Here is a 13,417-nt window from a genome sequence, read left to right as displayed (position 1 = left end):
TTGTAGGGCAATACATTTATTGTGGGGCAATACATATTTACTGCCATGAAACATTAAGGATCATACCTGGTCAATGTTCTTTAAAGGTGCATTTTTGTGCATCGGGGTACATTAAATGTAAAATGTGAAAAAAAGAACGATTTTAAAGTAGTTGCTTTGCCAAGTGTACCATCTGTAATGCACTGACCTCAAAAAATAACAGCAAAGGAATAAGTTTCAAAACCTATGACAGTGTTTCCATGCTGAAAGACTGAAAGTCATTCAGTTCCAGATGAGATTCTTTTTAAATCTTAGATACAGAACTTTAACCTCCAGCAAAGGGGCATAAAACTGTATCAGAATTGTAGAAATAATAAAAAATGCATTTATACCTGCATTGTACTTTCAAGCCACATTGAGTGATTCAGTGTGTGTCTTACCTGTGCAGCAGAAGAGTATATCTCTGTTCCTATTAAGATCAACATGAAGAGAACTCCAGGTCCACACACAGTGTTCAGTCCGACCTCCATTACTCTTCAAGTGTCTTGCTCTCTGCTCCTCTCTAAACTGTGGACAGTTCATGAAAATCCCCTGCCTTTCTTTTCCTCTCCTTTCCTCTTCTTTTTCCTGTGAGGTAATTGTGCAGGACACAGGAACCAAGACCTTCCACTCACAGCCCATGATTTGCAGCATTCACCTCATCAGCAAGCAAGAAAAAGTCTGCAATGTTGTTTGAGTTAGTGGCTCTTGTATTCTTTTGAAATTTTAGTAAGCAGTGTTTTATTGAACTATGTCCCACTTCACACTCACTTTGTGCTTATCAAATTATGGCTGAATGTCCATGCTCTCCCAGAAGAAACTAGCCTTGACTCTCCAATAGAAGCCAGCCTTTCTGTGCAGCTCTGTGCACATGTCAACCGGCTGCATTGGACCTCTAACAAGACAAGTGTGGCTACAAAGTATAACAAATGATTTTCCTGTGGTTAAATGATTAACTGATGAAGTAATGGTATTAAGGCATATGTTGATTAACATAATAATAATTACCTGATGAATACATTGATTGCTAAATAAACGAGAGTAATAACCTTTAATAAACTTTAGTACAAGGCCCCCTCCAGTTAAAATTAAGTTGCTTGTCCCCATTGGTAGGGCTATCATGGTGAAAAACAATCCTGTGTGGTGTTTGTTTTATATGTGGTATTACTGCCACATATTACTTAATTTATCCTGATTCTAGTGCTACACTACTAACTGTCACCTGGAATTGTCCTGAACTGTTCCTTTTGAGGCTGTTCCGTGAGTAGGAGATGGTGGAGGCAGTTGGACTATGATAGCTGGATGATAGGTAGCTAGATGGGATCTCAAATTCGCCATTTCACTGAGACCTTGGTTGAAAGGTGAAATTCTCCCAAACTGCCAAAGTTGCATTTCTTTTGTGACTAGGTGGGCTGCCATTGTGTCCATTCTATAAAAGGAAGACTGACACTTAGTGGTTAGGCCTCAGCAGTTCAGATGCCAACAGTTGGGGAAAAATTACACTCTTAATTTTACCTAATTTGGCCACAACCTCCTCCTATAATTCACTCTTTTCTCAGAGTTTAGTGATAAATGAACCTCTCAATCTTTGAGCCACAAGCTGCAATGTAGTGTTCATTTAAGATATTCTAAATTAAAAATCATCAAAACTACACTGAGAGATTATAATAAAGTAAAAAAGTATAGTTTCCTCTAAGCACTTTGACATGCATCACACTTCATATTCATCTCCCCAAAATTGTACTTTTTTTTTTTTTACTTTATTGCTGTGATTACATTTTTAATGGATAGACACTACTAATATAAATATAATTCCCTTGTGTTTATCTCACATTAATTGTTTATTATACAGTTAAACATCCGTTATTAAAAGCTTTAGTCTTATGAAGAGACATTGGAATTAATCGTGACTTATCACAGCAAATTAAGCAATTAATAATTGTTTAATATATACATTGACAGCTAAAGCTTTCTTAAACTGTAATGGCTGTATTATTTAGAAATCGTATATAGTTTGAGTGAATAACAAAAATTATTAATAAAGAGAAGGTATGTAACTGTTAGTAATTAACCTTTCCCATTAGATAAAGATTACAGATCCATGGATTGATTCATTGATTGGGAAATGTGATAAACTGAGGTGTGCCGTTGTCCCAACACTAACAGGTTTGATGACGGTGGAGCAGGGGATGCTAATGTTTCAGGGTGCTCTTGTGTCAGTTTTGGTACTCTACTTTTAGACAGTCTGTATTAATAGACCACACTCTATCACTTTTGGTACTCTCTCTTAGGGGTGGGCGAGATAGAACAGTGCGAAATATTGAGTGGGGCTATATCGTTTATATTGATATTTTAAGTTATTTTAAAGGCTAATCACCAGCTCTATGAAAGTGTCAAACAAATAAATACAGTGGAGTTTGAGTTCCTAACTTGTGTTTATTGATGATCAGAAAACATGTTATTTCTTATTAATTGAAGGAATAAGGTTTAAAAGACCGTTGCCCCCCCCCCAACGGTGTTGGGAAACTCTAATAGGCGTCTTGCCTGTGACGTAGATGGTGGACAACAACTCTAGAAGTTGCACTTAATTTAATGCAGAATGAGGAAAAGGTGTGTTGTTTTTGGCTGCAATCACTCAATGTACAGTGGGACATCTGTGCACAAATGGCCCAAAGATCCCAAAATATCCAGAAAATGGACTAAATTTGTCAACTTTAAACGGGCACTTTGGAAAGGACCATCCGCTCACTCCGTTATCTGTAGCTCATTTCACTGGCGCTTTTCCAACAATATGGGCATGTAAGGACACCAACGAAAGGTGTTCAAGAGCCTCTGTAACATGGAGGTAAACAGGGTAAGTACACTCACTTCGCCTGTTTTAGTTGGTGTTAGTTAACGTTAGCTTGACTTGCTAAACTCGGTGGCTCAGGTTATACTCGGCTACGTAGCTGCATTACGGAGGTTTATAGTGTCGGATGAATTCGAGTTCGACTTCGATCACATTTACAAGAATAACGGTACCTCTACATTTGAGTTTAGCTTATTGCTGGGCTATCGTCATGAATAATGTTGGTTATTTAGCTAGATACTGTCATAACAGTCAGTCATAACGGTGTTTTACCGCGGCGTTGTTCAGCTGTTGTCCACCAGTGACGTCACGGTTGCGTTCAAGAATTTCCGTAGAGAGCTCGGGTTTTTCCGTCAATTTAATACAATTGTCAGTTTTAAAGCAAATTAAGCTGCTATTTTCATTTTAATTCATACTTATATCTGTCAGTAACTACAATAATGTGGAATATTCATGGAGGTCCATTAAGTGGTGCTTAGCTTTTAAAGTCTAAATCTTGTACATGGCTATTTTGTGCTCTGCTCAGCTCGTCTGCTCACAGTCCCGCCCCCACCCGCGTTCTCTCTCTCTCTCTCTCTCTCTCACACACACACACACACACACACACACAATGGAGCCGAGTGAAAAGGAAAAGGAGCGTGAAAAGGAAGAAAAGCGGTTCGGTTATATGTAAATGGTTCGGATTTTACCGGTCAAATGAGGAGCAGAAATTGAGTATCTGCAGGGAATGCCGAAAGGAGGTAGTATCAAAATGCGGGAGTACTCTCTGCCTACTTCAACACTTACAACAGCTGCACAAACTTCTGTACGAAGCTGTTAAACTCCGAGGTGCTCCTGCTACTGTCCTAAAGTGTTCACTAAACCAGTTTAGACAGCATTACAAGCTTCTTTAGCTAACGCTGTGCCTTACGAAAAGAAAAGTATGAAGTGGCATGGTATTACTAAAGCGGTAGCATAGTTTACTATATAGCAAAGGGTGTGCGCCCCATATCAACAGTAGAGCAAAAGGGCTCCAAAAGGCTTATTAAAACTCTTTGCCCACGTTACCAATTAGTGATGTGTCGGTCGCGAACCAACCGGTTCAAAGAGCCGGCTCTTGTAAGTGAACGATGAGAGCCGGTTCCCGTCTAAGACCGAGCCATTTTTTTTCTAAGGCTTGTCATTCAACCAATCAGAGAACAACAAGCAAGCTCCAACCCTCCGAGCTGAGACACTTGGTTTTCCTGAATGCCGATCTGCCTTCCAAAAAATGGTTGAAGAAAATGTTAAATCAGTTAAATGTTTGTTGACAGTTGTGGTTGTTTTAATCACTACCGTTGAATGCTGCTGTTTTGCACTTTGCAGAGTATTTGTTTATTTTATTACCCAGAAATGGATGATTATTTAATTTAATAATCTATTTTGTAATACTTACCTTTTGGGTTCCATTGGCTGTATTTCAGAGTTTACAAGTGATTTTTTATTGAGGTGTTTAAATAAAAATCCAGTTATTTATACAATTGAATGTATGAGTGCAATCAGTGAGTTATTACAAGACAGCCATAAAAACAATTGGCCATTGCAACACTATTTATTATTTTTAATATTGAACAATAATATTTTGTCCATATAGTCATGTAAAATGTAGGTAATATTGTTCTGTACACGTGGAAATAAGTGGTAAAACAAAGAGCCATTTAGGAGCCGAAGGAGCCGGCTCTTTATGAAGAGCCGAGCCAAAAGAGCCGGCTCCCCAAAAAGAGCCGAAATTCCCATCACTATTACCAATTGTCCAGTCGCAATTTCATTGCACTAGAAGCGCTGCCTAACTTGTACATTTAAGTCAGACAGACACTTTCCAACCGGCTCGCGAGAGTAAAACAGTTTGCCTCGACGACAGATATATGGTCAAGCCACACCTGTGAGCCATATTTGAGCGTGATTATCCACTTTATTGAAGATTGGGAGATTCAAATGCGTGTCTGCAGACGAGCTATTTCCCAGAAGTCCACACTGGGAGCACAGAGCCGAAGCCTTTACACTGTTCTTAAAAGCACTTTATTACAGACACTGCAGGTCTGTAAATTAATTCATTTGACATGTACTTCAGTCTTTAGTTTGACAAATAAAAATGTTTTTCTGACATTTTTTTTTGCTTTGCTTTATAACTGATTTTTTTTCAATGCACAATTATGGGGAAAAGATAAGACACCCAATTAAAACCTTTATCTTAAACATAGAGGACATTCGATGTTCATTTGAATTTTGAGAGATGAGGTTGAACTAACACATAAAACTGAATGTTCTGTTTATAAAAACGTTCATAAAACATTTTTCACAACAAATATCGTATTGTAATTGTAATTATTGCTGTCCTGTGAAACTCTGTTTGGATGAAAAACTGCTTCTGCTCACCTGCTTTAGACCAGTAATCTGCCCTTCATTCCTTCAGTGTAGCTACACTCCACAACTCCACACCACAGTCTGCAACCTTATATCTCTGGAACCTTGTCATTCTGATACACAAACTCTGATGGAACATACTCAGCACAGACATATACTAATGATCTCCACTACTCATAAAGTCTCCAAGGCTGCTTCTATCTACACAGGGTTAAGTTAAAGTTAGTCTCTTTACAATTATTAAGCAGAAGAAGATGGGTCTCCACTGTGAATCTTGGTTCCTCCCAAGGTTTCTTCCCCCAGCTTCAAGGGAGTTTCTCCTTGCCACTGATGCCTTTGGCTTGTTCACATGAAGTTCATTCATTCATCCATTATCTGTAACCCTTATCCAATTCAGGGTCACGGTGGGTCCAGAGCCTACCTGGAATCATTGGGCGCAAGGCGGGAATACACCCTGGAGGGGGCGCCAGTCCTTCACAGAGTGACACACACTCACACATTCACTCACACCTACGGACACTTTTTGAGTCGCCAATCCACCTACCAACGTGTGTTTTTGGACGCTGGGAGGAAACCGGAGTCACATGAAGTTGTTTTTGTTTAAATCTTGGAAGTCTGTAAAGCTGCTTTGTGACACCATCAGGCTGTAAACATTTTTATACAAATATATTTGACTTGACACGTAGGACACAATTATGCACAACACACTCTAACACAGAATACCTGGAAACCATGAGTGTAGCATTGTCAAGCATAGAAACCTGGAAATGAGTTGGGCACTTTTAACTACAATGAGTGTGTGTTAGGGACTATTTACAGCAAATGTGAGCTGCAGGCAGCAGAATTACAGGATGTCCGTACTTGTAAATAAGCAGGCTAAGAGGATGAAGATTCCAACACACATTTCCTGCACGTTCTGCTGGTTCATAACTTTCCAAGTTCTACAAGTTCGGTAATGATATGTAGCCTATTCTGGTGGTGTGAGTAGCTGTGTAAGCATGCTGTTGTCGTACATTTGTAGCAGAGATGTTGTTGAAAAAAAAAACCTGAATCAGGTTTTCTTTATTTCTCAGACAGACTCAGTCTGCTGAGTTTAAAACCCAAGGCCTACACAGTTCACTGACAAAATGTGTTTAAATGTTTATCAACGTTTCATCCTTTCTCCACTTTTCACAACCCTGAAGATGCATACACACAGGTAACTGGACCGCATATTAACCAAGTATGCTCTGCTAACTTTGCTAGTGCTCAAAAAAAAGACTGCCCATCCTTTGCTGAACCATTAACTATTCTGGAAGCAACATCAGCACAAGAACTGTGTGAGTCAAGAGCTTCATGAAATAACTTTCTGATCAATGAATGAAATTTCAGGTGTTACAAAAAATGGTGTATACCATGCAGCCACAGGATTCTCGAGGAATGAAAATGTTCTCTGGAGTGATAAATCATTCTTCATTTAATCAATATGGGTTTGGCTGGAAATTTCAAGAGGCAGGCCTTCTGTTATTACGAACAACTCTCACAAACCAAACTTTCTTTTGTTGCATGATTAATGCTGTGGTAAACCCCCTTGGGATCAAACCTGTTAGACCAGGTCTTTTTCAATGCTGGCCATGCACAGCTTCGCTAAATCACTGTGAGTCCATCTGCATCTCCAAACTAAGAGGGTGAGTGTCTTGTATAAAGCCAGTGTATTGTTCTCTTGACATTTTCCCAACTCTTTAAGGAGACAGTTGTTGTGATAAACCACAGTGTCATTAATTCATTTTCAACTACTAGTGTTGTTCATGTGTGTCTTAAACTGATGTAACTTTAGTAACATCAACTGAAAAAGCATGACTTTCTTTATTTTACACCTACCCCTTGTTTTTGAGTGTTATCTTGCCCCTTGAAACTGAACAGTGTAGTGTTTCAAGTGTTCCCCTACTAAATCTGCTGACCAGTTCTTCTGAAGGGTGACTGAGTTCACATAGTAGCAGCCCCATGGCTCTGGAACAGTCTTTCTATTGAGATTTGACCCACTCCCTCCTTTTTAAAATAAAAAATTAAGACATACAGTACTGTGCAAAAGTTTTAGGCACCCAAGATTATGAGATTTAAAAAGCTATTTATCTGAGGAGTAAGTGTTTATTTGTTTAAAAACAAACAAAAAAACAACATTAGAATAAAACCAAATAACATTATTCCAGTAAATGTGATATTGTGTGTGTGAACGTGTTGGTCCGTATTATTTGAGGTTATCATCCAATACCTAGTTTTAGCATATTTTAGAATGTGTTAATAAATAATGATTTTAAATAATGCGTGCTGTTGATTTAACAATTTCTTGCAATCAAGGAGAATCTGAACAAAACATTGCTCTTCAAACTCACTCACACCTACTACTTTATAGAAAAAAAGATCTTAAATTTCTTATTTATATCACTGTTTTTTGGATTTACTGTGATTATATATGACTTTATACAAGCACCACACGTACTGAGAAGGCATTAGTTTAAATATATAATTATCTTAGGTGCCTAAGACTTCTACACAGTACTGTGTATATATCAGTTATTTGCCATTAAGTGTTTTGTGTAAAGCATTTCAATTGTCTTAAATATGCTATGGAAACTACTTTTACTTTCTTACTTGGCTGGAAAATGGAAAATGCCACCTAACTGAATGCATTAGTCTGATTCATAAAAGTTGATGGTTTGTAGCTGTTAATCTGGTTTTAGTGTAGGCCACTCGTTCCTGTGGAATGGACTGTTACTGTAGCAGCATACATAGGCACTTTGAACAATTATATGCTTCAAGATTGGTGTAAAACTTTTGGGGTAGGCCCTAGCCTCTAAAAGGTTTTGGAGGTGTTTTGAAGTAACTCTGTTAACACCAGAAGATGAACATCTAAAACAACAAAGTGCCATTTCCCAATGGAGACAGGAATGTAGGAAGAGGAGAAACATCTGCTGCTGCATCCTCTGCTATTTCCTCTCTGCTTTGTTTCATGTGTACACATCCAGCTTCCTTTTGGATTTTATTTACTATCCAAAACAACCAATGACCCTACACATGTCCAGCCCCTAAGTCAGCACAGTTTATTGCATGGTTCCTGGTTTGATTGTCACTATTGCTGTGTTGAAGTGGTGTCAGGAACTGACAGTTTTCCCACTTGTAATTTGTATCCGGACAGCTGACAAATTTGTATTTGCTGCTAAACTCAGGATTCTAGATCATAAATGAGTTTACGAGACGTGATGTATATGGCAACCTTTCACTTCTTCCCTGGGAGGCCATGGCAAATATGCCTGTGAACTGGCTCATTATGTATTTTTCCTGTAGATATCAATCAATCAAGTTTTAAGATCAGATATGTTGTATTTTAATAGTTAACCACCTGGTATATACAACCTTCCAATGAGCACCAAAATGAAGAATACGTATAATAAAAGCAGATTTACATCAGCTAGTCATCACATTCTAAAACCAGCTGCCATCTATACCTTTGCATCTAGGTCAGGCACTGATGTTGAATAAGTGGCGGCTGGTAATTGACATTCCAGTTCACATAAATTGACACAAGTGAGATCTGCCCCTGTCAGTTTAGTTCCTCCACACAAAGCTCACAAAAGATGGCATTATAGACTAAATACTAAAGCATGTGAGGTAAGAATGGTATTTTAGTTATGTTTTGTGGAATGGGCAAGCTTGCATTCACTACATTTATTGGCATGGCCTAAAATTTCTTATTGTGTGCTGAACTTTGCTCTGCCTGCCCACTTTCAGGCATCCTAAACTTAATGGGGACGAGCATATTATATACCTTTTCCACATGTTAACATGGTTCCCTTGGGTGAGCAAAAGTGTTTAGCCAGTTTTGCTTGGTTGATTTTATTGTGTCCTCATTTTCCCTGTTTTGAACAATAGTTTTATTTCTTAGTTCTTTCAGTGTTCTATTAGTGCATGGGGAAATGCTACAACATTCTCTACATGTCTCAGCACTCCTCATCAAGAAGAAATGGCAAAGAAATATAATTTGGAGGTGTCTGGAGAGTGGAGAGATCTCTGAATGTTGAGAGGCATGAAAAGTAATGAGGATGTTGTTCTCACTCCCTACTTGTGTAGCATTGCTATATATTTGCTCTTTAATTGCTGTTTTTTGCTGTACATGTTTCGGTTCATAAATGCATATTGCTGAAATTTGGGAGAGCAGAGCTACTGAAGTAGCAGGCAAGAGGGGTCTGTTTGTGTAAATACACTGAGAACAATTTTCATGTTTTTCTTTTAATACGAAAGAGAACTGAATTGTTAACATATCTGAATCATTTTACATTTGATACTAAAGTCATATTAATTATGAACTGCTGCTTTGCCATATTTCAACAGTTGGCTGAGGTTATCTCAGTCTCTGTACTCATTTGGCACTGGATGCATTGCACTGCACGTAACTAATTTGGTTCTATTTGAGACATATGAATAATCCAAGTTACACATTGCCTGTATTTCTCAGTAACTGTAATGTGATTACAGATATACGCAAAGGACAATATAATTACATTAATTTATCAGAGTCATCATCACTGTGTGGCTCTGTGTTAATGAATTATCCCTTAGCATGCAGAATCTCCTCCTCCGGGTGCTCCGGTTTCCTCCCACAGTCCAAAAACACACGTTGCAGGTGGATTGGCGACTCGAAAGTGTCCGTAGGTGTGAATGTGTGTGTGTCTGTGTTGCCCTGTGAAGGACTGGCGTCCCCTCCAGGGTGTATTCCCGCCTTGTGCCCAATGATTCCAGGTAGGCTCTGGACCCCCCGCGACCCTAAATTGGATAAGCGGTTACAGATAATGGATGGATGGATGCAGAATCTCCCATAGAGCCACTGTCAATGGCTGAGAATGAAAACACTAATGCGAATTGGAATTCTGCATATATAACAGCTGATAAAGCTGTAACTGTAAATAGCAAGTGACATTTCCAAACTATGCCAAAAAAAATGGTAAACTTGATGATGCAACCTCAACCTCATTGCCATCCAATTAATGAACTACAATACGATACACCTGCTAAAAATTGATAAAGTAACAAAATGGTTATATTTACAACCAAGGGTACAAAATAAAAACATAAATTGGGATGTGAACCGAGTCCAGTACAGTTTGGTTATATTCCTGTTCTAACACTTTAATTAAACCTACTAACTGATTATTTAAATGAATAAGGTGTGTGTTTGAAATATCATCAAAACTGTTCATGAAACTGGTCCATACATGTCACCAATTAAGATGCCCAATCTGTTGTATTGTTACACGGACCCTTCGGCTCCACTCTGATGATGCCTCTTCAATCACTGTCATATTTTAACATAATGTCCCATAGTTAGAGTTCTCTTTTAGCCTTTTATTTAATTATTTGTAGTGAGTGCTTCTATTTTTATATATATATATATATATATATATATATATATATATATATATATATATATATATATATATATAAAATGTGTATGTGCTTCTTGAAGGGGGCTTGGTAGTGGCCTGTCATGAGGAAGAGCGTGAATGAGGAATTAAAATGTGTAGGTATTTTTCTTCCAGAGTACTGTTAGCCTGTCCAAAAGCCACATCTAAAAATGATTTGTGTAACTTACTGCCAAAAGCCTGCACGACCTTCTGCAACTCCAGTTACCAATGATATCACAAGTGCTTTCACCAAGATCCATGCACCAGCTGATGGTTGAAGAAGGCAGGTAATGAATAAACAGCCCCTCTTTCATTGCCAGGTAATGTTTTTGAGCTCATCTGGTCTACTGGTCGCCCAGTCTCATTGTTGGCATTGTTGGCCACTTCATTCACCTTGTTGCCTCAAATCTATATCTTGCTTCTTGCTTTACATTTATGGAATTTCTCCTTTAATGTGCATCATTGAATGCACATTGTCGATTAAGAAGGACTCTCCATACGCTGTCCATACACCAAGCGGTGCTGAAGATCAACAAGTGCTCATAAAGCTCATGTTATAAAACTCCCTTTAAAACAATCTCCCCTGTATAAAGAACAAACTGTCAGCTAGCGTTTCAGTACAACCCCTTGGCTTCCTTGCAAAACAATAAGGAATGCTTGATTTTAGTCTATCCAGACATTCAGACACAGGCCAGGTCTCCAGATGACAATCTGTAGAATGTTTTCCCTCCTCCACAAAAGCAGTAGTTTCTTCATCACTCCCAGGCAGTGCCTGGTGCTTGTGGTCAGCAGGAAAAATGTCATGGAAAGGATGCAGAAAGGACAGAGACACTCCTGTAAATGGGGTTCTAGTTGCCAGCCTTCTCCAAATGATTGATCAGTCCTCAAGGTGAGGTTGTCAACTTTAGGATATGCCATGTGACCATCCTAGTGACCTTTCTGGGTACACTTTTCACATCCATAATACCCAGAGTATTGCTTTGTGTATTTTGCCATTGCCTTAATTGGAACATCACAGGTGACAGTTCCTGAATTTTTATATACTTGCCTTCCCACCGTAGACCATCCTCCAGTACTTTTGTCAGTTCTGGTCTTATATCGTAGACAAGCAGCTTTTAGCTTTTTTTTCTGTCACAACTAGTGAATGTCCTTGTCTTGTCAAGGATGTGTATTAGAGCATCCATAGCTTTGTTTTTCACCTGGAACATGCTAGCCCATTCTGATATTTCTTTGTGGGTGTGGGTATTTTGTTTTGTTCACTTCCAGAATCTGTTGGTGTTTAATCTGAGAATTCTGCCCACATTGGCCAGTTCCAAGTCATTGTTTTTACTGAACACAGATGTGTCAGCTGTCTTTTTATGATCCCTTGAGAAATTTGACCATATTTTAATATATTGCCTCTTCCGTTGCCTAACTGTCATCCAGTAATTTTCTCTGCAAAATGAACACAAAGTCTGGCTGTCATAAGGCCCATTCCGATGTGATAAGCTTTGCCTGTGGACGTGTGGTAAATTTATTATCAGAGAATCTCAGAGAATTCTTCGGTCATATATTAATCCCATGTGAATGGACCTATGGGTAAATACTACATCATATCCTGGGTTAAAGGAGTTTTTCATGAGTCTTCTCCAGAATGGAGGGCCTGGAGGAGGCATTTAGTGATTATATATATGGTTAAAGTTCAAGGCCAAGCTCAGCATTACGTCTGGCTCTGACACTATGGTAAGATTTTGTATTCACTAAATAATGTCATATGGACATGTGTAGATTGTGTATGCAGCAGGTTAAGTTTACATAGACTGTCTATATTATTGTACCCTATAACCTTACTCTGACAGTAGGACATTGTTATAAAACCCACTCGCTGTCTGTGTACGGACGGTTTGATGCTGTTAAAAAAACATGAAAACATTAATAGGTTTAAGCAACATTAACATAACAGATTTCATCTTTAATTTTTAATATTAATCCTGTGAGATATTGGCACTTGTATACTGCAGTCTCAAAAGATCAGTACAGCAGTGCCAATATAACGTTTATAGCATGAACCTCAAACATATTATTGAAATTATACCCCAATTCTGTTATTGTTCGGTTTTAAGATAACGAGTACTTAAAATGTTTTTGTTTGTTTATCAACAATCCACAAGGTAAAACAGTTGAAGATCTTTGGTCAGGGTGCCATTATCGTGCAAAATTGGCACTCCATTAACAACACTACGTCAGTCACACTGCAAAGTCAGAACTAACTGTGATGATTTCAGAAAGGAAATGCTTTCTTACTTTGAAAAGTGTCCATTGGAATTTGTCCATTGAGGAGGGTCATCAGCTCTCTCTTGTGGTGCTGAACAGCATTGCTGAAGAGCACTGTAACCAATTATGAAACATACAGTATTCTGCAAGTCAGACCACCTATTTAATTTACAGTAGTCAAAACATCTGATTAGAACAAGCTATTAATTTTTTATAGAAATATCTCTGAGAAATTCTGATGAGATAATCCACTTGGAAAAAATATTTAAAAAAGATAAAATAAAAAAAATTGGGACAGATAACATGAGCTGGTAGACATTAAAAACTGTCACCATCAAATAAACAGTACTTAATTCTTTCATCTTTGGGATGGGAGAAAATCAAGCTCCACACTTGCTACGGGTCTGAAAAAAAATCCACAGATGTTTCTGGGCATCCTTCCACTGTGAGAATGGTTCTGAGAGAATGTCTAGCTGTC

General features: G+C 38.3%; 1 protein-coding gene across 1 annotated transcript in view; it reads right to left on the bottom strand.

Moving 5' to 3' along the window:
* The window catches only part of stab2 (stabilin 2), a 55,710-nt gene extending 54,811 nt beyond the window's left edge, over positions 1-899 (bottom strand). The window contains exons 1-2 of the mRNA XM_066667834.1: positions 790-899; positions 420-699 (exon numbers count right to left, since the gene is read on the bottom strand). Of these exons, the coding sequence (XP_066523931.1) occupies positions 420-509 (90 nt within the window). The 5' untranslated portion in view covers positions 510-699; positions 790-899. The remainder of the gene's footprint in view (positions 1-419; positions 700-789) is intronic.
* Positions 900-13,417: the final 12,518 nt, after the last annotated feature.

The sequence above is a fragment of the Hoplias malabaricus genome, chromosome 4, assembly GCF_029633855.1.
Source record: "Hoplias malabaricus isolate fHopMal1 chromosome 4, fHopMal1.hap1, whole genome shotgun sequence".
NCBI lineage: Eukaryota > Metazoa > Chordata > Actinopteri > Characiformes > Erythrinidae > Hoplias > Hoplias malabaricus.
The sequence above is the reverse complement of the archived record's forward strand: the minus strand, read 5'-3'. Positions and strand labels throughout refer to the sequence as shown.